This window comes from Rana temporaria, chromosome 2 (genome assembly GCF_905171775.1).
Source record: "Rana temporaria chromosome 2, aRanTem1.1, whole genome shotgun sequence".
In the NCBI taxonomy this organism is placed as follows: domain Eukaryota; kingdom Metazoa; phylum Chordata; class Amphibia; order Anura; family Ranidae; genus Rana; species Rana temporaria.
The window spans coordinates 306,247,484-306,269,414 of record NC_053490.1 but is presented as its reverse complement, the minus strand read 5'-3'; the positions used below and the strand labels follow the sequence as shown (position 1 = coordinate 306,269,414).

General features: G+C 42.3%; 1 protein-coding gene across 1 annotated transcript in view; it reads right to left on the bottom strand.

Annotated features, from left to right (window-relative positions):
* Positions 1-20,417: 20,417 nt before the first annotated feature.
* Positions 20,418-21,931, bottom strand: part of LOC120926974 (probable beta-D-xylosidase 5) — a 66,817-nt gene continuing 65,303 nt past the window's right edge. Inside the window, exon 15 of the mRNA XM_040337330.1 lies at positions 20,418-21,371. Coding sequence (XP_040193264.1) covers positions 21,072-21,371 — 300 coding nt within the window. The 3' untranslated portion in view covers positions 20,418-21,071. The remainder of the gene's footprint in view (positions 21,372-21,931) is intronic.

The following is a 21,931-nucleotide window of genomic DNA, read 5'->3' as shown; positions in this document are numbered from 1 at the left end:
GGTCTGGTTATGGATATTTAGGGGGAACCGCACGTCATTTTTGTTTTAAATTGACGGCGGGGTTCCCCTGAATATCCATACCAGACCTAAAGGGTCTGGTTATTGAATTTGCGGGGACCTCCGCGCATTTTTTTTCCCCCGAACACCGATCCCGGACCCGAACTTTTTTCAATTATTCGGGTTCGGGTTCGGGAAAAACCCAAAGTCCGTACTGAACCCGAACTTTACAGTTCGGGTTCGCTCAACCCTAAATATGACATTTTGGGTCTAAAATATATATCGCATTAAAATAATGCGAAACCGTCTGTAGGACATGGTACATCTGTGTAATCCCAATGCGTTTCATGGGACAGTGCCGACTCTTCAGAGGCTGATGCAGCATCATTCTATAAAAATACAAATGCATATAAGTAGCCGAGTCTAATAAGTATACCCAAAGGTTGGGAAAAGTAGAAAGTCTGAGGCACCAAACTAACAACGCTGGAAATACTCACGTCAAATGTGCATGGAAACCAAAGGACAAGGACTGTATAAAAAGGCCACTGCAGGAGCTGAGAATGGGGAACGCTGAGGGAGCCGACAGCACTTGTGAATTCCTCCTAGGGGGAGGTGACCAGGGGGCGTTTCATGAACTCATCTTCTGAAAATATAAGTGAGTGAATGAATAGATGAATATATCTTACTTAGTAGGAACAAATGATATGTTTCCTCTTCCCCGACAGCACAGGGATTTGTGTGTTTACACACACACAAATCCCTGTGCTGGCGCTCGTGCGCGTGGCCGGTGGTGATCGTTTCTGTCGGCCACGCGCATCAGGTTCCCCGTTGTGCACGCGTGATAAGTGGGTTTCACCCAGGGGAGCCATTCTGACGCAGTATATCTGCATTAGCCGGTCGGGAACCGGTTAGCCACTACTTTTTCTTTATATTGGCTCTTGAAATTAGAAAATTTAGAAATTGGATAAAAGGTTTTGCACTGGGAAACACTTTTTGAAAGATAAAAAGTGCATTTTATATACAACTATATAGATCAGACCAAAATGAGCCACAAATGCGGAGGAAAGAGGGACTTTGTTCCAAGTCAGGTACAATACCTCGAAATCAGGGACAGTTCAGAGCTATGGCTTTGCCTACAGCGGCCACCTATCCGCAGTACATTGCGGGTGCGCAGTCGCCAAGTAGGTAAAGGTCAACTTTACAAAAAAGGTACGGTTGTCCTCTAAGGACAAAACACTTCATGTATCTACAAGCGTTTTGGTTCCTGTGCTGATTAATTTTCAATGGGTCCTCTCAAAGTTCATTCATGTACCAAAAAACGATTTTATTTCTGATGCGCTGCAACAAAGGAAATGTGTTTTCTGATGTAAGCGTTGTGGCACGTGACGTCAATAGTCTGTATGCAGTGTGCCTTTTCAGAATTGATGTGGGTTTAATCTAAGTCTTTCATTTTATCAAAAAACAAAAAAAAAAATCTACTGGCTAGATTGTTTCTAATCTGAATAACCCAGAGCGTGTATGTATTACTGTGGTAAGAGCAATGCATGGTCCTCTGGCACACAGACTGTACTGCTTTATCACAGCTCATAAAATTTCCACTCAGAGGTTCAAGCTGTTGTCACTGACCCGGTTCCACACACAGGTTTTTCATTTTAGCAAACTGAACATTAATCTTTTTAAGAGAATATTGATAGTTAGGAATGGATGTGTGTGCCTAGAGCTAATTAATTATACAGAATCTCCCTAATTAACTTGTTTGAAGCTGTTAACCGAGTAAGGGAGGGGTCATGGCGCGAGAGATAGTATGTGCTTGGGAGACTAGATTGTAATTACAACCTAGCTGGCAAGCTTGACAGTTTATAAAAGAACATCAAAGTCTCAGGAGGTTCAACACCAATTAACTCCTTTTATTTTGTCTATTGCCGATTAAATTTTTGGAACAAAGTCAACAGTTTAAAAAGGTCAGTATTTTTTGGAACGTGGGCATTTTGCCCATTGGCCCTTAGTTTCTGATTCCCATATATTGCAGCTTGCATGCATGTTTAACGCTGCACAGCAAACAAACAACATGCAATAATTAGGCCTGGAAGTTTTAACGCTGCAGTTAGTGGCATCCAGCGTTTTTTTTTTCTCTGCCTCTAAAACTCTAGCATGTTTGCTTATGTGCGCACTTTGGTTCCTTTCACAGGGTCACCTCTGTGAATCAGGATCCGCTTGCTCAGCGGGGGATCTCTCCACTGATCCCTGCTGAGCAGGTAGATAAGTCCGTGTCTGCTTTGATTTTCAGAGCACATACGGACGCAGCCCGCTCTTGTCTATGGGGCAATCGGATAGAAACGGACCGCCTGTCCGTTTCCATCCGATCAGATCCACCGGATGGATGGGGAATAGATCCCCAATCCATCTGTTTGTGGCAGACAGGATCAGATCGGATGTCGTGGGTGTCAGCGGACACGTGTCCATAGAATAGACTAGAGGGTTCGATCAGGTTTAACCTGAAAAATTGACAGGCGAACCCGGATCGCGTGATGTGAAAGGGGCATTAGGCATTTGGAGGAGTTTAGAGGCAAGAAAAAACCCACTGCTAGTGTGTCAGAGAGCAGAGTTTTGGCAAAATAAACGACTAAACGTGTGTCTAAACACATGGTAACCATTGGCATGTTTAGCTCTGCTCTGTTAAATTAAGTGCCCAAGGTCTTAACGCCCCTAAACACGTTTTTTCTGCCAAAACGCTGCTGCCAGAAAGAAAGGTGTATGGGAGAGATGGGCAGCAGTCTAGTGTGCACAAGGCATTAGTATTAAAGTCGCTACGTGACAAAATGTGATTGTTTTATTTAGAGGTGCACCGAAATGGAAATTTCAGAAATGAAATGAAACCGAAATAAAAAAAAATGTCAGTCCGAAACCGAAAATTACTTTTTTTTCCCCCTATTTCAATTTGTTTTTAAAGCGGGGGTTCACCCTGTTAAAAAAAAAAAAAAATTTTTTTTTATTAGACCATTACATTCGGCATCGTAGCGCGAGCTACGGTATGCCGGTCTTACATTTTTTATCCCCGTACTCACTGTGCTATCGATGATTGAAGAATCCGGGGAATGGGCATTCCTATGGTGAGAGAAGGTGATTGACGGCCGGCCCTGGCACGTCACGCTTCTCCGGAAATAGCCGAAATAGGCTTGGCTATTCACGGCGCCTGCGCATAGCCTGTGCGCAGGCGCCGTGAATAGCCGAGACCTACTCCGGCTGTCTTCGGGGAGCGTGACGTGCCAGAGCCGGCCGTCAATCATCCTCCCTCTCCATAGGCACGCCCATTCCCCGCGGGAGTCAGAATCTTCAATCATCGATAGCACAGTGAGTACGGGGATTAAAAATTTAAGACCGGCATACCGTAGCTCGCGCTACGATGCCGAAAGTAATGGTCTAATGATGTGAAGGAGGGTGAACCACCGCTTTAAATAATTGTATTCATTACATGATACATTTTAATTAGCTTCATTGATTTAAAATAACTAGAATTGAAAAGCTCCAAGTCAATATAATAAAATAACCAAACTTTTATTTAAAAATTGGACACAAATACATAGTATATTAATATATAAAACTTATTGTTGCAAAACAGGAACAACAAATCCAGTAATAAACTCAAACAGCAGCTCTAGACTTAAATTTGTTTCAGTGTAAATGGGCAAAATACCATTGTATTTATTAGCAAACCTGCTATTGGCTATTTCAAAATGCAATAGCCAATCGCAGGTTGGCTATTGTACCCGCCCAGTGCCTGCTGTCAGTCAGCAGAGGAGCGGACCTGAAGGAGAACTTACTCCTTTAGCAGGCAGAGGGCGGGTCAATTTTGAAATAGCCAATAGTAGGTTTGCCATTTTCAGTTACTGCAGTACGATCATACCTCCGTTAAATGGTATACGGGAAGCGGAGCTGGCTGAGGCCCCAGAGCAGATCGGCCAGCGGGAGATGGTGAGGTGTGATTGGGGGGGTCTTGGGAATGGGGTGATGTGGGGGAGCGGAGGTACCTCCACAGTGCCTCAGACGTCCAGGCTGAAATCAAGTAAAAGACAGCTGCCGGCCGCAAGATTATGCCGCCGGGAGCTGATTGTAAGCACGTCAAATAACTGAGGCTTAGAGGTGCGGGCCTGAAGGAATTTAACTGTGCCGATCCCCCCCACTCCCTCCCTCATTTTCAATGTGGCCATCTATTGATATACCTGCACTGTACCAGAAAATTTCCACCGCTCGCACAGGTGGTCAGTCTGAGTGGGGTGTGGGCAGAGTCACAGCAGGTGGCGGGGGCTTCAGATTGGTGGGCAGTGTTTGGAGTTTGTTCTGCGGGCGGGCAGGGGAGGTGGGTCAATTTTCAGCAAATTTTTGTTGTTTCGGCATTTCCCCAAAAGAGCTATTTTCGGCCGATATGTATCGGTCTCTGATATATCGGTGTATCCCTAGTTTTATTGCCTTATAATAATTATATGCACTTTAACAAGTTGCGATTGGATATAGCTAGTTAGCCCACATGGCACATTCACTCTGTGGTGACCCGCTTTTTTCTGCACTGAATAAACAGGTCAGTGCTGGGTTACATAGACAACAATAATTTTCTGTGTGTTTCCACCTTCACACAATGCTGTGTGATATGTGATTTGTAGTAGTGCCAAAAAATGAAGCATAGTTTGAATACCAACCCTGATACTACCTCCCTGGAGTTTGCATGTTCTCCCTGTGCCTGCGTGGGTTTCCATCGGGTATGCTGGTTTCCCCCCACACTCCAAAGACATGCTGGTAGGTTAATTTGCTCCTGTCTAAATTGGCCCTAGTATGTGTATGTATGAATGTGAGTTAGGGACCTTAGAGTGTAAGCTCCTTGAGGGCAGGAACTGCTGTGAATGAACATGTATATGTAAAGCTCTAAACAAGTACCGTCATTTTTTTTTATTATTCTGCACCACGTCACCACGCAGCAATGTACTGCGGACCTGTGCAGTGATCTGAATAAAATGTCACATAATAAAACATACAATGTGATGTGCTGAAACGTGCACACAGTTAAACACTGCATTTTTAGATTAGATACAGATATACAGGCAACAAGTTTACTCGTACAGCCAATAGTAAGCCACAGAAAAAGTCAATCCACATCATTCTACTCTGTGTTTTGAGGACATGATAGATTTTAATTAGTAAAGGCAAATAGGTTGTTCACTTTGCAGGGAAAGTTGCACTTTCCAAAGGAATTTGCCCCAGAGCTTAGTGATTGTGGCGAGGATTCACTTTGTAAAGAATACCCCATCGTGGGCAAGGACAAAAAAAAATACATTGCTTGCACATACCGGTAATTGGATGATGGAAGTCAAAGTTTCATCTGATTCACTAAGCTCTGGGGCAATTTCCACATGCAAAGTGAAACTTCCCTTGCAAAGTGAACAGCCTACAGTAGTTGCCTTCAGAAGATCATTCCCATTGATTTACTAAAAGGAAAAAAACAAACAGGAATAATTGCTCTGGTACACTTGCATTGCAAGTTCAAACATAAACTCTGAGTCTATCCAGCAAATTGCACATCATTGTTGGATGCCAAAAGTGTGATCCAAGTTTGCTGTGCACAGTTAGCATTCAAATAATGCTGCTTTTGCAGCTTCTATCTTATAAGTTGAACAAAGTTAAAGTGCGGGCAGATATAAAAACACAAATCAAAGCGGCTAGTTTTTTTTTTTACTCTGCAGCCTGTAAGTCCTGATTCACACCTATGCAGGTTCAGATTACAGTTTGCATATTGCAGATGCATTTTGAGTTTTCCAATACACATTTTTGATCCATTGAAGCCTATGGAACCAAAAAACAGAAAAAAGTCCCTTAACCTTTCCATAAAATGCACAGATTTGAACGTGATGCATAGGAAATCATGTTATATGGACTGTAGTGTGTTTCTGCAAAACTGAAAACTCATAAAAAAAATGCAGAGGTGTGAGCCAGGTCTAAGACATTGCACCCACAATCAGCAAATTGTGGGTGCAATGCCAGGATCCTGAAGACTTTCAGTACACTGTCTGCCTGTACCTTCAATACGGCAGTTACTGAATGGCAGGAAGAATCAATGGACTACAATAATGCTCACCAGCGCCCTTGCAGTTCATTAAGAACCACAAGCTGTCGGTAGAGGAAGTTTATTCGTTCACAGAACTGTGCACAGCCATGCGCTTTTTAAATTCTGACAGCAGTTCCGAGGAGAAGGCCCCCGTCCACTGTCACAGGGAAGGCGGTGAGCGGGAGGAGAGGCGGCAGGAGCTGGAACATGTTACATGTTCAGCCCTAAACACAAGTGGAACATGTTTCAAAGGTGAACTTAAGCCCCATACACACTTTTAGATTTTCAGCAGATTTTTGTCTTCAGATATACCAAAACCATATAATATAGGTCAAACCTTAGGAGTTTCAATTTGTATGCAATCAGGCAGGCCATTGCAATACATGGTTTTGGTAAACCTGAAGACAAAAATCTGCAGAAAATCTAATAGTGTGTACGGGGTCTAATCCTATAAGATAGCTTCCGGCAATCCTATATGCAGCAGCCCTCAAGCTGGTAGACGTAGGGCAGGACTCGAGCCAAACAGATAGGTTGCATGCAAATAATCAAAAAATAGTACAGCACTATAACATAGTAAAAATCTAAATATATCAAATCAATACCAAACATATGGCAGTGTTTAATTAGTAATTAACAAATTCATTGAATGTGATATCACTATAGTGCATCTCCCCCTTAAACACATGTTATCACAAACCAGCTAACAAAAAAAAAAAAACACACAAGACATTCCACCGTGCCAAATCTATGTATATTTTCTGATTGATTTAAAAAAAGCCACCTTCCCTAAACTACGAACCTTGCTAGCAGATATAAATTGGTAAAAATCTTAGAAACAAAGAACACGGAGGAGAAATGGGTATGCTTTAAGAGCATATTAAATAAGGGCATTAGCCAGTGCATCCCATTGGGAAATAAATTTAAAAGAGCGAACAAAAGTCCTGGATGGCTTAACTCTAATGTAAAAATGCATATAAAAGCAAAAGGAGAAGGCCTTCAAAAAACACAAAGGCTGAGGGATCATCATCAGCATTCAGACTTTACAAAGAATGCAACAAAATATGCAAGGGTGCAAATAGGGTGGCTAATATAGAACACAAAAGACACATAGCGGAGGAGCATAAAATCCCCAAAAATTCTTTAAAGCGGAGGTTCACCCTAAAACATCTATATAACATTAAATCCAGCATACTTCCGACATATACAGTATGCTGTTTTTTTTCCTCTGTAAATACCGTCCCATAGTTCTTTTTCACCCAGCTTCCGGGTTCTCACTACCGCCGGGAGTAGGCGTTCCTATGAAGAGGCGTTGATGATTGACGTGCGGATAAGGCGCTTCACGCTTTCCGAAAATAGCCGAACTGGGACTCGGCTCTATACGGCGCCTGCACAGTCAGCTTTACACGGCTCCTAGTCTGTGCGCAGGCGCCGTATAGCACCGTATAGAGCCGAGTCCCAGTTTGGATATTTTCGGAACGCGTGACGCGCCTTGTCCGCACGTCAATCATCTACGCCTCTTCATAGGAACGTCTTATAGTTCTTTTTCACCCGGGTTCCCACTCCCGCAGGGAATAGTCCCTGCGGGAGTGGGAACCCGGGTGAAAAAGAACTATAAGACGGTATGTGCAGTGGAAAAAAAAAATACCAGCATACTGTACATGTCGGAAGTATGCTGGATTTAATGGTATATAGATAGATTTTTTAGGGTGGACCTCCGCTTTAAGTATTTAAACAGTAAAAAAGGGAGGACAGACCATATTGGCCCCATAAAGAATGAGGAAGGACATCTGGTTACAAGGGATGGGGAGATGGCAAAGGTATTTAATTTATTCTTCTCCTCAGTCTTCACAAGGGAATTTGGGGGCTTCAGTAACTAAAACTGCAGTGTTTGTCCTCATGACACATAGCAGGAAGCACCCTCATGGCTAACAGAGAACAGAATTAGAAATAGACTTGGGAAACCTAACATGAATAAATCACCGAGACCAGATGGCTTGCACCCAAGGGTACTTGGGGAACTCAGTCAAGTAATTGCCTGACCATTGTTGCTAAGTTTTATTGACATATTGCTGACTGGAAAGGTACCAGCTGGTTGGAGAAAAGCCAATGTAGCACCGATATTTAAAAAAGGGCCAAAATACATCCCTGGGAATTACAGACCAGTTAGCCCAACATCAATAGTATGCAAGCTCTTGGAGGGGATGATAAGGGAATATATACAAGAATTTCGTAAACGGTATCATAAGCAGTAATCAGCATGGATTCATGAAGAATCGTTCTTGCCAAACCAATCTTTTAACCTTCTATGAGGAGGTGAGCTGCCATCTAAAGGAAAGCCCATAGATGTGGTGTATCTGGATTTTGTAAAAGCATTTAACATAGGTCCCCATAAACATTTACAGTACAAAGTAAGTACATGGATTGAAAACGGGCTACAAGGGCGAGTTGAGAGGGTGGTGATAAATGGGGAATATTCAAAATGGTCAGGGGTGGGAAGTGGGGTCTCCCAGGGTTCTGTGCTTGGACCAATCCTGTTTAATTTGTTCATAAACAACCTGGAGGATGGGGTAAACAGTTCAATCTCTATATTTGCAGACAACACCAAGCTAAGCAGGGCAATAACTTCTCCCCAGGCTGTGGAAACCTTGCGAGAAGATCTGAACAAATTAATGGGGTGGGCAACTACATGGCAAACCAGCTTTAATTTAGAAAAATATAAAATAATGCATTTAGGTGGCAAAAATATGAATGCAACCTACTCACTAGGGGGTGAACCTCTGGGAGAATCTAGGATGGAAAAGGACCTGGGGGTCCTAGTAGATGATAGAGAGTGAACTTTTTGCCCATTCTTCTTTGCAAAATAGCTCAAGCTCTGTCAGATTGTATAGAGAGTCTGAACAACAATTTTCAAGTCTTGCCACAGATTCTTGATTGGATTTGAACTTTGGGCCATTCGAACACATGACTATGCTTTGATCAAAAATATTCAATTGTAGTTCTGGCTGTATGTTTAGTGTCATTGTCCTGCTGGAAGCCCCAGTCTCAAGTTTATTACAGACTCTAACAGGATTTCTTCTAAGATTGCCCTGTATTTGGCTCCATACATCTTCCCATCAACTCTGACCACCTCCCTGTCCCTGCTGAAAAGCATCTCCACAACATGATGCTGCCACCAACATGTTTCACGTTGGGGAATGGTGTGTTCAGGGTGATGTGCAGTGTTTGTTTTCTATCCACATAGCATTTTGCTTTTAGGCCAAAAAGTTTAATTTTGGTCTCATCTGACCAGAGCACCTTCTTCCACATGTTTGCTGTGTCCACCACATGGCTTCTCGTTAACATTTTATGGCTTTCAACAATTGCTTTCTTCTTGGCACTCTTCCATAAAGGCCAGATTTATGGAGAGCATGACAAATAGTTGTCCTGTGGACAGATACTTCCACCTCAGCTGTGGATCTTTGCAGCTCCTCCAGAGTTACCATGGGCCTCTTTGGCTGCTTCTCCAATTAATGCTTTTCTTGCCTGGACCGTCAGTTTAGGTGCACTATAAGCTGCACTTTTAATATATTACCAATCCACAGAGAGTAGTGGCAGTTTGATGTGGGAATGTAACTTTCACATTTTTTTTTTACATTAATTCATATTTTTTGGACGCTATAAAGTCCAGAAAATTTATTTGATCTTTCCTCCATTCCACTATTGTTCAGAATCTATTTGTGCCTTTTTCAAGTTAGATTTGTTATTCAATGCCCATTTCACCTCTTCCAACCGGTCTTTTTGTACATTATCAGTATATAACGGGTTGACATCAATTGTGGCCAATAAACAGCCATCACTATTTGGGATATCCTTAATTAGGGAAATCAGTTCCTTACTGTCCTTTAGGTATGGTATACTACAAGAAACCAATAGTTGTAAATAACCATCTAAGTATTCACCTAACCTAGTAAACAGTGAATTCACTCAACTGATAATTGGCTCAGCAAGGGGTTTGTGAAGATCCTTGTGTACCTTAGGCACATAGGCCCAGATTCTCGTAGATGGGCGTAAAACTCCGCGGGCGTAACGTATCTCATTTACGTTACGCCGCCGCAAGTTTTACAGGCAAGTGCTTTATTCACAAAGAACTTGCCTGTAAAGTTGCGGCGGCGTAGCGTAAATCACCCGGCGCAAGCCCGCGTAATTCAAATTAGCCGGGTAGGGGGCGTGGAGCATTTAAATTAAGCGCGTTCCCACGCCGAACGTAATGCGCATGCGCCGTCTAAAAATATCCCAGGGTGCATTGCTCCAAATGATGTCACAAGGACGTCATTGGTTTCGACGTGAACGTAAATGGCGTCCAGCCCCATTCACGGACGACTTATGCAAACTACGTAAATTTTTTAATTTCGACGCGGGAACGAAGGCCATACTTAACATTGGTTGCCCCTCATATAGCAGGGGCAACTTTACGCCGCGCAAACCTAACGTAAAACGTTGTAACTTCACTGCGTCGACCGCGCGTACGTTCGGAAATTCGCGTATTTAGCAAATTTGCATACTCAACGGGGAAAACGACGGAGGCGACACCTAGCGGCAAAAAAAAAAAAAATTGCATTTAAGATCTGACAGCGTAAGAGCCTTACGCCTGTCGGATCTAATGGATATCTATGCGTAACTGATTCTAAGAATCAGTCGCATAGATACGACGGCCCAGATTAGGACTTACGACGGCGTACATTGCGTTGCGCCATCGTAAGCCCTTTGAGAATCTGGGCCAATGTATATAAAAGCCCTTTCACACTGGGGCCGCCCTTGCGTTCATGGTACAGCGCCGCCCGTTTTAGCTGTGTTTTACCATTGTTTAAGTAGCATTTTTGCACCGCTTTTCAGCCACTGGCGGGGTGCTTAAAACCCCCAAAAAAGGAGTTTAAAAAAGGAGTGTTGCGTCGCTCCTGAAGCCCTGCCCATTGTAATGAGCATTTCGGGAGCTTTCCTAAACCGTTCCATAGATGCTGCTTGCAGGACCCTTTCTAACATCCTGCAAGTGCACCGCCTGGTTGTGAAAGCACCCATTGCAATGAATGGGAGGCAGTTTTCAGGCGATTTACAGGCGCCAACGCCTGAAAACTGCCTCAGTATACATTTGGTGCTTCTGGAATTAGGTACCTGGTCTCTTTATTTAAATCTTTTTTCTTGTTTCTTAATCAAGGATTTCGATTTCTTTGTATATTCATTAGTAGGATTGTTATATGTTTATTATATATTATACAGTGCTGTGAAAAAGTATTTGTCCCTTTCCTGATTTATAATTTTTTTGCATATATCTCACACTTAAAAAAATCATTTGGAAAGCGGAGTTAAAATGCACTTGTCACACCCAGGCCTAATTACTGGCAGACCTGTTGAATCAAGAAATCACATAAAATAGAAGCTGTCTGACAAAGGAAAGCATGCTAACCGATCACAAAAAATTCCACACATCATGCCACAATCTAAAAAAATTCAAGAACAAATTAGAAACAAAGTAATGTACATGTATCGGTCTAGGAAGGGTTTCAACGCCATTTCTAAGGCTCTGGAACTCCAGCGAACCACGGGGAGAGCCATTATCCACAAATGGAGATCACTACTGGGAAGGTTCACCACTGTTCCAAGTTGTTGGCCTACAAAAATTACTTCAAGAGGATGACGACTACTCTTCCAGGAGGTCATAAAATAACTCAGAACAACATCTAAAAGAATTGCAGGCCTCACTTGCCTTAGGTAAGATCAGTGTTCAGGATTCAACAATAAGAAATACTGGGCAAAAATGGCATCCATGGGAGAGTTACAGGGCCAAAGCCACTGCTGGCCAACACCACCACAAAGGCTAATCTCACATTTACCAAAAAACATCTTGATTATCCCCAAGACTTTTAGGCAAATATTCTGCAGACTGACGAGACAAAAATTTTACTTTTTGGAAGGTGTGCATTCGGTTACATCTGGCATAAAACTAATACAGCATTTCATAACAGGAACATCATATCAACAGTCAGACATGGTGGTGGTAGCATGATGTTCTGGGGCTGCTTTATGGCTTCAGAACCTGGACGACATACCATAATTTACGGAACCGTAAATTCTGAGCTCTACCAAAAAATCTTATAGGAGAATGTCCGACCATCAGTTCGTGACCTCAAGCGCATTTGGGTTATGCAGCCGGACAAAGATCTGAAACACAACAGCAAGTCCACCTCCAAGTGGTTGAAACAAAGCAAAATTTAAGTATTGGAGTGGCCAAGTCAAAGCCCAGACTTAAATCCAATCTCCTAGATTGTAAGCTTTAGCGAGCAGGGCCTTCTAATTTCTCTTGTACCAAATTGTAATGTAACTAATATCTGCCTTCATTTTGTTAAAGTGGTTGTAAACCCACTTTATTGACGTTTACCTACAGGTAAGCCTATAACAAGGCTTACCTGTAGGTAAGGAGAATATGTCCTAAACCTGTACGGTTTAGGAGATATTCCCCTCGCAATGCGCCGCTGCGCATGCGCAGGGGGGATCTACGGCGAAAGGACCGGCAGCCGCCGGACCTTGCCGAATTTAAATCTCCTGCGCGCACGCGCGGGAGTAACGTCATCGCCGCTCCAGCCAATCACAGCACTGGAGCGGCGATACCCGGAAAAGACGCAGAGTCGAGATGAAATCTCCCTCGGCGTGGACCAGGTAAGTGCCACACACCTCGTTCCGAGGTAAGTATTTCATAATGAGCTAATATGCGGTGCATATTAGCTCATTATGACTTTTGCCTTACAGGCGAAAAAAATAATTTTGATGCAGGTTTACAACCGCTTTAAGGGCTGCGCAATAATCATGACCTTACACAGGCTGTTCATGCTGAAAAACCCTCCAATGTGGCTGAATTAAAAAATTCTGCAAAGAAGAGTGGGCCAAAATTGCTCCACAGCAATGTGAAAGACTTATTGCCAGTTATCGCAAATGCTTGATTGCAGCTGTTTCCGACAAGGGTGGCACAAGCAGTTATTAGGTTAAGGGGGCAATTACTTTTTCACATAAAACCAGACATGTTTGGACAGCTTTTTTGCCTTAATAAATTAAATCATCATTTTAAAACTGCATTTTGTATTTACTCAGGTTATCGTTGCGTAATAATAAAATTTGTTTGATCCGAGCCATTTAAGTGTGACAAGTATGCAAAGAAAAAAAAACAGAAAAGGGGGCAAATACTTTGTATATATGGTTTAGTTCTAATAATTTTAGTATTAAATTGATTGCAAAGACTTTTAAAAAAAAAAAACATGTTATACTTGCCTCCTCTGTGCAGTTAGTTTTACGCAGAGCAAGCCAGATCCCCCTTAGCCAGCAGCTTGCTACAGGGGGCACCCAAGCCAATTCAGAGCTCTGTGTATGAATTCAGACATGGAGCCCCAACCCGACCCCCACTCTCCCATGATTGGCTGCCAGATTTTGACTGACAGCAATGGTAGCCAATGGCGCCACTGCTGTGTCTCACCCTATCAGGAGGAGTGTCTGGGACAGCCAAGACACTCGTGGACATCGCTGCAGAGAGAAGGGGTTCAGGCTGCTACAAATAGAAGTTTTTTTATCTTTATGCATAGAATGCATAAAGATAAAAAAACCTTCTCTGTTACAACTCCTTTAAAACATTCCTTATATTTATAACTCCACTGCTATAATGCAGGTGAGGGAGCCCCCCCAGATGACTTATAAACAAGTGCATGTTGTTGAATACTTTTTCTGTAATTAGGTGTTTTTTAGTATACACCTAGATGTATAGGTACTATATGTTATTTATCCTTCTTTATATGTATGGTAAATCATTTATCATTTTTTAAATCTTTAGTGATTTTTGTATGCAGTGTTTTCAAAGACTCCCGAAGAAGCCATGGCCTGGCCAAAACATGTAGTGATGAAGATACTGCATCATCACTGTATGCCGTATGCATATTCCTTGTTGGTTTTATAAAAAATAAATTGAAAAAAATCACTATTTTAAATGTTTATAATAAAATTCATATTTTTTTTAGTTTTTTTTTCTGGTAAAAAAAAAATTCATATTTTTATACTTGTGTGCGTTGGCACCTTTAAAATCCCATTTCTGCTTCTTCTATACATTTCAGTCTTTGGGATGTGGTTCCAGGAATTCTCAGACAGACGACTTCTTTACATTCCTTATATTAGTTTTCAATATTTATACATTTGAAATATTAACATTTTTGGATACATAAAAATATACTTGCTTGCTCAAAGAATACTTTAGTACAATTGCCAGTATATAAAAGATTAGCGCCATATAGTACAGTATTAAAATAGTGATTCAGAAAATGTAATAGAATAATATAGCCTGGGTTTGAAAGAGTTAGGCCCCGTACTCACGACCAAACATGTCTGCTGAAACTGGTCCGCGGACCAGTTTCAGCAGACATGTTTGGCCGTGTGTAGGCCCGAGCGAACCATTTTCGGGCGGATGGGACAGGTTTCCAGCAGACAACTGTTTCCTGGACTTGCTTTAAAACAGTCCGCTGGAAACCTGTCCGCCCGGACATGTACGGTCGTCTGTACAGACCTACCATACATGTCCTGCCGCCCGCCATCCCTCGCATGCGTCGAATGACTTGGACGCATGCGTGGAAGCCTTTTAAAGGCAGGCCGCCCACGTCGCCGCGTCATTGTCGCGGCGACACTGCGTCATCGGCGTGGCGACACCGCGGACACGCCCCGCGTATTGTTTACGCGCGGACCTCTGTTCGATGGTGTGTACGGCCATCGAACAGAAGTCCCCGGGCAGACATGTCCGATGAAAACGGTCCGCGGACCGGTTTCATCGGACATGTTTGATCGTGAGTACTCGGCCTAAATGTTAGAGGATCAGAGGGTATTTAGGCAGCAGAGGATGGTGGGGCGGTGTTGCTCCTGATGACGTCTGTGTAGTGGACGAAACGCGTTGGTTCAGGCTTTTCTACATCACTCCTGCTGTGTCACTTCCCGCAATTGCAATGCAGATTTGCGTTCCACAGATTTACAGTGAGGGGGGACACTTCCTGTTTTGGCTGTACTTTACAAATGAACAGATCTGCACAGAAGTGCAACTTGATTGCAATAAATAAAACATGATTACACTATTTCTTGAGTCTTCCCTTGTTCTCTTTGATCTATGGTCGCTTGTATGTTGAAGAGGAAGAGGAGAATACATCAGTAAAATACAACAGCACTGACAATTTACGCAGTGCTTTTCAAATATACTGTACATTCACATCAGTCCCAGTCCTCAATAAAGGCCCCTAGCTCACATTCATTCATATACAGTACTAGGGCCAAGTTATTAACCTACTACAGTTTGACCTACTTATTAATTTAAGTGGTCAATATTTCTGGTAAATGCTTTGATCACTGGGGGGTAAAGAGCATGAGCGTGAACACAGCACAAAGGTTGGAAAATATTTTTATTATGCAAGATGTATATAGTGCCAACAGTTTGCGCAGCGCTTTATAACATACAAGATATGAATGGAGCACAATAAGGGGGAGGTACACTATAGTACAAATGGTGGCTATATATAATTTTTTATATTATAAGGGGTCAAACATTGTTTAAATGCTTTGGCACAATAGAATAGTGTTTTTAGCTGGTTAATAATGTGTTTAAGAGGGAAGGTACACTATAGTGAGCCCACATTCATTTAATTTGGTATATATTATTATTATACAGGATTTATATTGCGCCAACAGTTTGTGCAGCGCTTTACAACATCGAGAAAGACAGTACAGTTACAATACAATTCAATACAGAAGGGATCTGAGGGTTATATAAGTGTTAGTAAACCCATATTTTTTTATTTTTTAGAAAATAACAAACATGTCATACTTGCCTGATCTGTGCAGTGGTTTTGCCAAGAGCAGCCTTGATCCTTCTCTTCTCGGGTCCCATGCTAGTGCTCCTGGCTCCTCCCCCACTTGCTATTGGGGCACTTGTGCAGACTCCCTTACTAGCTACCCGTACCCACCTCACTGGTTGTTATTGACAGCAGTTGGAGCCAATGGCCTATGAGGAGAGAGACCCTGCTCTCATGCACATCACTGGATCGAGAGCGGGCTCAGGTATGTATAAGGAGGGAGGGTGGGGGAGAAATCTGCACGCAGAAGGTTTAGAGTACATTAAAGCGGGAGTTCACCCATTTCTAAAATTTTTTTTTTTCTTCCCCTAGATTCCTGCTCGTTCGGTCTAGGGGAATCGGCTATTTGTATTAAAATAGGTGCAGTACTTACCCGTTTTCGAGCTGCATCTTCTTCCGTCGCTTCCGGGTATGGTCTTCGGGAGCGGGCGTTCCTTCTTGATTGACATTCTTCCGAGAGGCTTCCGACGGTCGCATCCATCGCGTCACTCGTAGCCGAAAGAAGCCGAACGTCGGTGCGGCTCTATACTGCGCCTGCGCACCGACGTTCGGCTTCTTTCGGAAAATCGTGACGCGATGGATGCGACCGTCGGAAGCCTCTCGGAAACCTGTCAATCAAGAAGGAACGCCCATTCCCGAAGCCCATACCCGGAAGCGACGGAGAGGATGCGTCTCGTAAACGGGTAAGTACTGCACATATTTTTAAATAAATAGCCGATTCCCCTAGTAATAACGAGCAGGAATCTAAGGGGGAAAAGTGCCCTCTAAGGGTGAACCCCCGCTTTAAGGTAAAAAGAAAAAAAACAAAAACCTTTATGCCGCGTACACACGGTCGTTTTTTGTGATGAAATAAAACAACGTTTTTAAAAACGTCATTTAAAATGATCGTGTGTGGGCTTCACATCGTTTTTTGTCTTCTAAAAAACGACAAAAAAAAAATTCGAACATGCTTAAATTTTTTATGTCGTTTTTGAAAATGTCGTTTTTTGTGTCATAAAAAATTATGGTGTGTGGGCTAAAACAACGTTTTAAACCCGCGCATGCTCAGAAGCAAGTTATGAGACGGAAGCTTGAATGGAACAGAGTGCCGTCGTACGTGTTGTACGTAACCGCGCTTTGCTAGAGCATTTTCAGAAAACGATGGTGTGTGGGTAACATCGTTTTTTATGATGAAGTTAGAAAAACTTTGTTTTTTTCATGATGAAAAACGTTGTTTTATTGTGTGTACGCGGCATTAGAACCACTGCTACACTTATCAATTTGATATATTTATATCTTTAATATGTTATAGCGCTGCAGTATGAATTTGTTTTATCTTGGATACCTAGGGGGAATTTAAGTGTTCAGTAGCTGTTGGGCTGAGAAATAAGAACATAGGGCCAGATTCACAGAAAAAGTACCCAGGAGTATCTGCTGATACTCCGGCGTACTTTCAAATTTGCCGCGTCTTATCTATTTGTAATTTACAAACAAAGATACAACGGCTTTTATCCAAGATCCGACAGGCGTACGGCTTTGTACGCCTTCGGATCTTAGGTGTAATTTTCCGGCGGCCGCTGGGTGGAGTTTGCGTCGTTTTCCAGCGTCGGGTATGCAAATTAGCTGTTTACGGTGATCAACGAAGGTACGCGCGTTCGTCGCATTCTCTTACGTCGTCGCTAGTCGGCTTTTCCTGACGCAAACTTAGGCCTGCTATTTCATGGCTTAGATTTAGAACAGCCATGTTAAAGTATGGCCGTCGTTCCCGCGTCAAATTTTAAATTGAAATTTTTTTTTATTTTGCACAAGACGACCAGGAATACGAAAGTACGTTACGCACGTTGCCGTTCAAAAAACACGTCGGGGCGCCGTAATTTCGCACAAAGCACGGCGGGAAATTTCCAAACGAAGCATGCGTAGAACGTTCAGCGCAGGAACGCGCCTAACTTAAATGGTACACGCCTCATTTGAATTAGGCGGGCTTGCGCCGGACGGCTTTACGTTACACCGCCGTAAGTTTACACGCAAGTGCTTGGTGAATCAGGCACTTGCGCTGAAAACTTGCGGCGGTGTAACGTAAAGACGATACGTTACGCTGCCGCAGATCTCTGTGAATCTGGCCCATAGTGCAGGGCATATTATCATATTGATTTGCATGAAATAGGTTGGCAAGCAACATGCTAATAGGAGAGAGCATATGAAAGACGATATTGTTCTCATTACTGTCCAATCAGCAGATTGAGGCAGAGAAAGTAAGCCACTTTATCCCTTGTACAGTGTCCAACTGTAACTTACCTGTGTAAATCTCAGAACTGGATGGTCAAAAATGCCAATTCACTGGCAGATAAAGCAGTTCCTGTATATGTTTTTGATCTGTGTATTTAGAGGTTTGCTTGCCGTTCAGATTTAATTCACAAGCACTGATTTACTGTTGGAGATCTCAAGAAGGCAAGTTATTTCATGTATTCAGAACTTAAAATTAACCCTTTCTGTAAACACATTTTGGGGCCCTCTTTCTTGGTGTAAACCCCTTGATTTTATTTTGGGTTTGCCACTTCCAGTCTTGAATACAGTATGTGGAAAAGACACAGTGCAGTATACCAAGGAGTTTTTTAACACAATTGATAAACACTTACAGGAGCTGAAGCAGGCTCATCACATAAATGACCCAGGCCCTGTCGGTGTTCTTCCAGAATGCTGCGTCAACCAAGATGGCCACCATGCTTCCGGACCATCGTGGAACACACGCAAGTGATGACAAGGGGGTGGTGACACGTTTCGGAGCATGTGCAGAAGTTCCTTCATCAAAAACATCCATAGGTAATTTCACAAGAATTAATGTGATCGTCTCCCGAAAGCTGCTTTCGAAGGCGGTATTTTTCGGCCTATTTCTGATTGTGTGTACCTAGGGATTAGGGAGCTGCACGGGGAGGGTAGTCACACAGGAAGTTGTGGAAAAGCCTATTACTTGTAGGGTGATCAGCATAGAAAAATTTAAAAAGGAAGGGAACAGGAAAAGAATGACAGCAAAGAAACTAGTGAGATTAAACTAGTATTTTATGATTTTTAGATATTTCTTTAAAAAGAAAAAATTACCGTATTTATCGGCGTATAACACGCACCCTAACTTTAAGAGGGGAAGTTTCAGGAAAAAAACTTTCCACAGCCTCCTGTGTATAACACGCAGGCACAGTTTACCCTCTATTTTCAGGGTAAAAAAGTAAGTGTTATACGCCAATAAATACAGTATTTATTTTGTGTTTAAATTGTATTTCCAACTCTCATTACAAATGCATTCCACAGCCAAAGATAATCTGCATCATTGTATTTTATTCTTGTTTGAGGTATGGTACATATCTGCACATTATTTAGTTCACATATTTATGCTGTGCTGGCATATTCTGCAGTGCTTTACAAAGAACATAGCACCAGACTAATCAGTATCTATTCCCCAGGGGAGTTTACAGTCTAATATATTGGAAGCATTAGAGGGCTATCTCCAGGACTTTCACAATAAAAATACAGAAAACGGCAAGATATCCTTCAAACTTTTTTTTGGGCGTTTCACCCCTGCAGGATGGAAGAAGCCAAATATGCCCAGGTACCCACGTTCCCAGCAGCAAAAACAGTCATGCTGGCTTATGGCAGGATGACATACATTTACTATAAATGGTTCAACATGTCCAGCTATACATAGTAATCAAGGCAGTGGAAGTCATGTTACTTACAATAGTTGTACATCATTATGGCACAATAAAAATTAAGCATTGCATTGTACTGCTGTGCTAATCAATATAAAACACACTGTGCAAGATATAACATTTCCCTTCTTTACCCTTTACGCTGTATATAAGGTGAATTGTGTTTTACTGCATTTTAATAAATAGCAGTGATCATCGCTAAGCCAAGGTTTCTGTACCTTTCATCATCAACAAAGAAGCAGAGTTTAGCATGGGAGTTCACACAAGACAAGCACAGAAGGCAAGCCTTCATTCCACACTGCCCTCATTACTAAAAAAAGCAAGTCTGATACCCATCTTTCTTAGAAACTCCTATATGGCATTTTATGTACTCTCATTAGCAGGGGTCAAGTCCTGGGGAAAAAAGTGTGGGAACTCCCACCCAAGATCCACTCCCCCACCAAAAAAAAAAAGATACACTCATATGCATAATTACTAAACCGCAAGTTCTTTCCAAATCCCCGGATAACTCGCTGCAGACCTCCGCAATGTCTCCTAGGAACAATGACAAAAGCTCCCAGGAGACATTGCGGCATTGAGGAAGTGACGGAATACCCGCACACTACCCGATGAATCCATTTACAGGAAGCGGCCAGTAACAAAGGATTACTAAGGTTCGCCTGCCCCTGACAGTGACTCGAGCTGGGCATCGCCGCTTGGTGAAAGATTGGCTCGGGCGGCTCGGCTGCTCTAGTCCTGCAAAGGGAACTGCGTTCCTGCTGTTAAAAAAAAGTGCAGGAACTCCGTTCACACGCGTTCCCGCAGGACTTGAGCCCTGCTCATTAGCATAGTACTAAGGAACCTGCACCAAGTCTAGGTCATGCTCAGCAAACACTGAGGGTCAACAAAGTGAGTGGATTATAGATGGTCTTAGGATAAGCCATCTGGGTTCCTTCGCTAATATGTATACACCTAAACTTGGTTAAAAGCAGTTTAACTTTCTATTTTCAAATGCATGAAGTTGCAAGTAAAATAAAAGGAACACTAGGATTGTTACCACAATGTGTCACTGTTCTTTCTATTTAAAATAAATACATTTTATAAAATGGGTGGGATTACTTAGTGTTTTTATTGAATTGCGTATGTACTGATTGATGTTCTACGTTATTGGTGCCTGATACATAGAAGCTTATAAAAGATTGGACAAAAAAATCTTATTATCGTTTATCATAAATGTCTAAGAACAATAACGGCAGGAGTGATAGAAGGGATACCATCATTTTGTATGCACATACAGTATTTGCAGCATTTTCCATGCAGGCAGTTATTGATAAGGCCTTATTGTCTTCAAGTAACGATCAATGAGGAACAAGGTAACAATTCTTTTAATGTTGCTCCACCTAGTGGAGAAAAAAGGGCAATTCAATTGCTCCTTGAGCAAGTATTAAGAGGACGAGTAGCCCCCACTACTAAAAAGTTAGCTTGCAGAACATTGGATGGCACACTTGTGATTTGATAAGGCTGCTGTCCCCCAGCATAAAGAGAAAATTCTCCAGGCTCAAGAATCCAGTTGTCACTCCAAACTGCTCGCTGCCTAGGTAGGACTTTTATAGAGACCTTTACAGAACTGCCTACTGGAATGGTTACCCGTTGAACTCCTACCAACTGCCAACGAGGAACTGGCACAGAAGCAGTCAACCAGCTCATATACACTTGGACCACCTAAAAAAAAAAAAAGCATTGATTAATAAAAGAATTTTGAAGTGAAAGCTTGGCCTAGTTATACCCATTTGGGGTAAGTAGGTCTCGGTCATCAAGGCCCGAACTAAATGTATACACTAGGCCTTGACAGTTTTCTGTATTACAATGTTATGTTGTATGAGTGGCAACTATGTCCTTTGTACTTTGCGCTTACTTTTGTTTGTATATCTGTTTAATAAAATAAAAAAAAATTAAATTGGAAAGCTTGGCCTAGTTAGGTATAAATTATATCACATACTAACGATTACATGAAGGGTTGCATTTATAAATGAAAGAATTGATAGTCTTCGGCTTTCAGTTATACACCACTATCCTAAACACACTACAGCCCACCCCATTCATAAAAATGTGTCTGAAGTGTGTAGCTAGAGGAGCCATCTGACATTTATGTTACGTTTCCAATGAAGTCCATAGAACCAAAACGCAACCTGCCGTTGGCAAAGAAGTCCCTCACCCTTTTCAAAAAAACTGCACCATTTGAAAAATGCACAGATGTGAAGGTGACCCATAGAAAATCATGT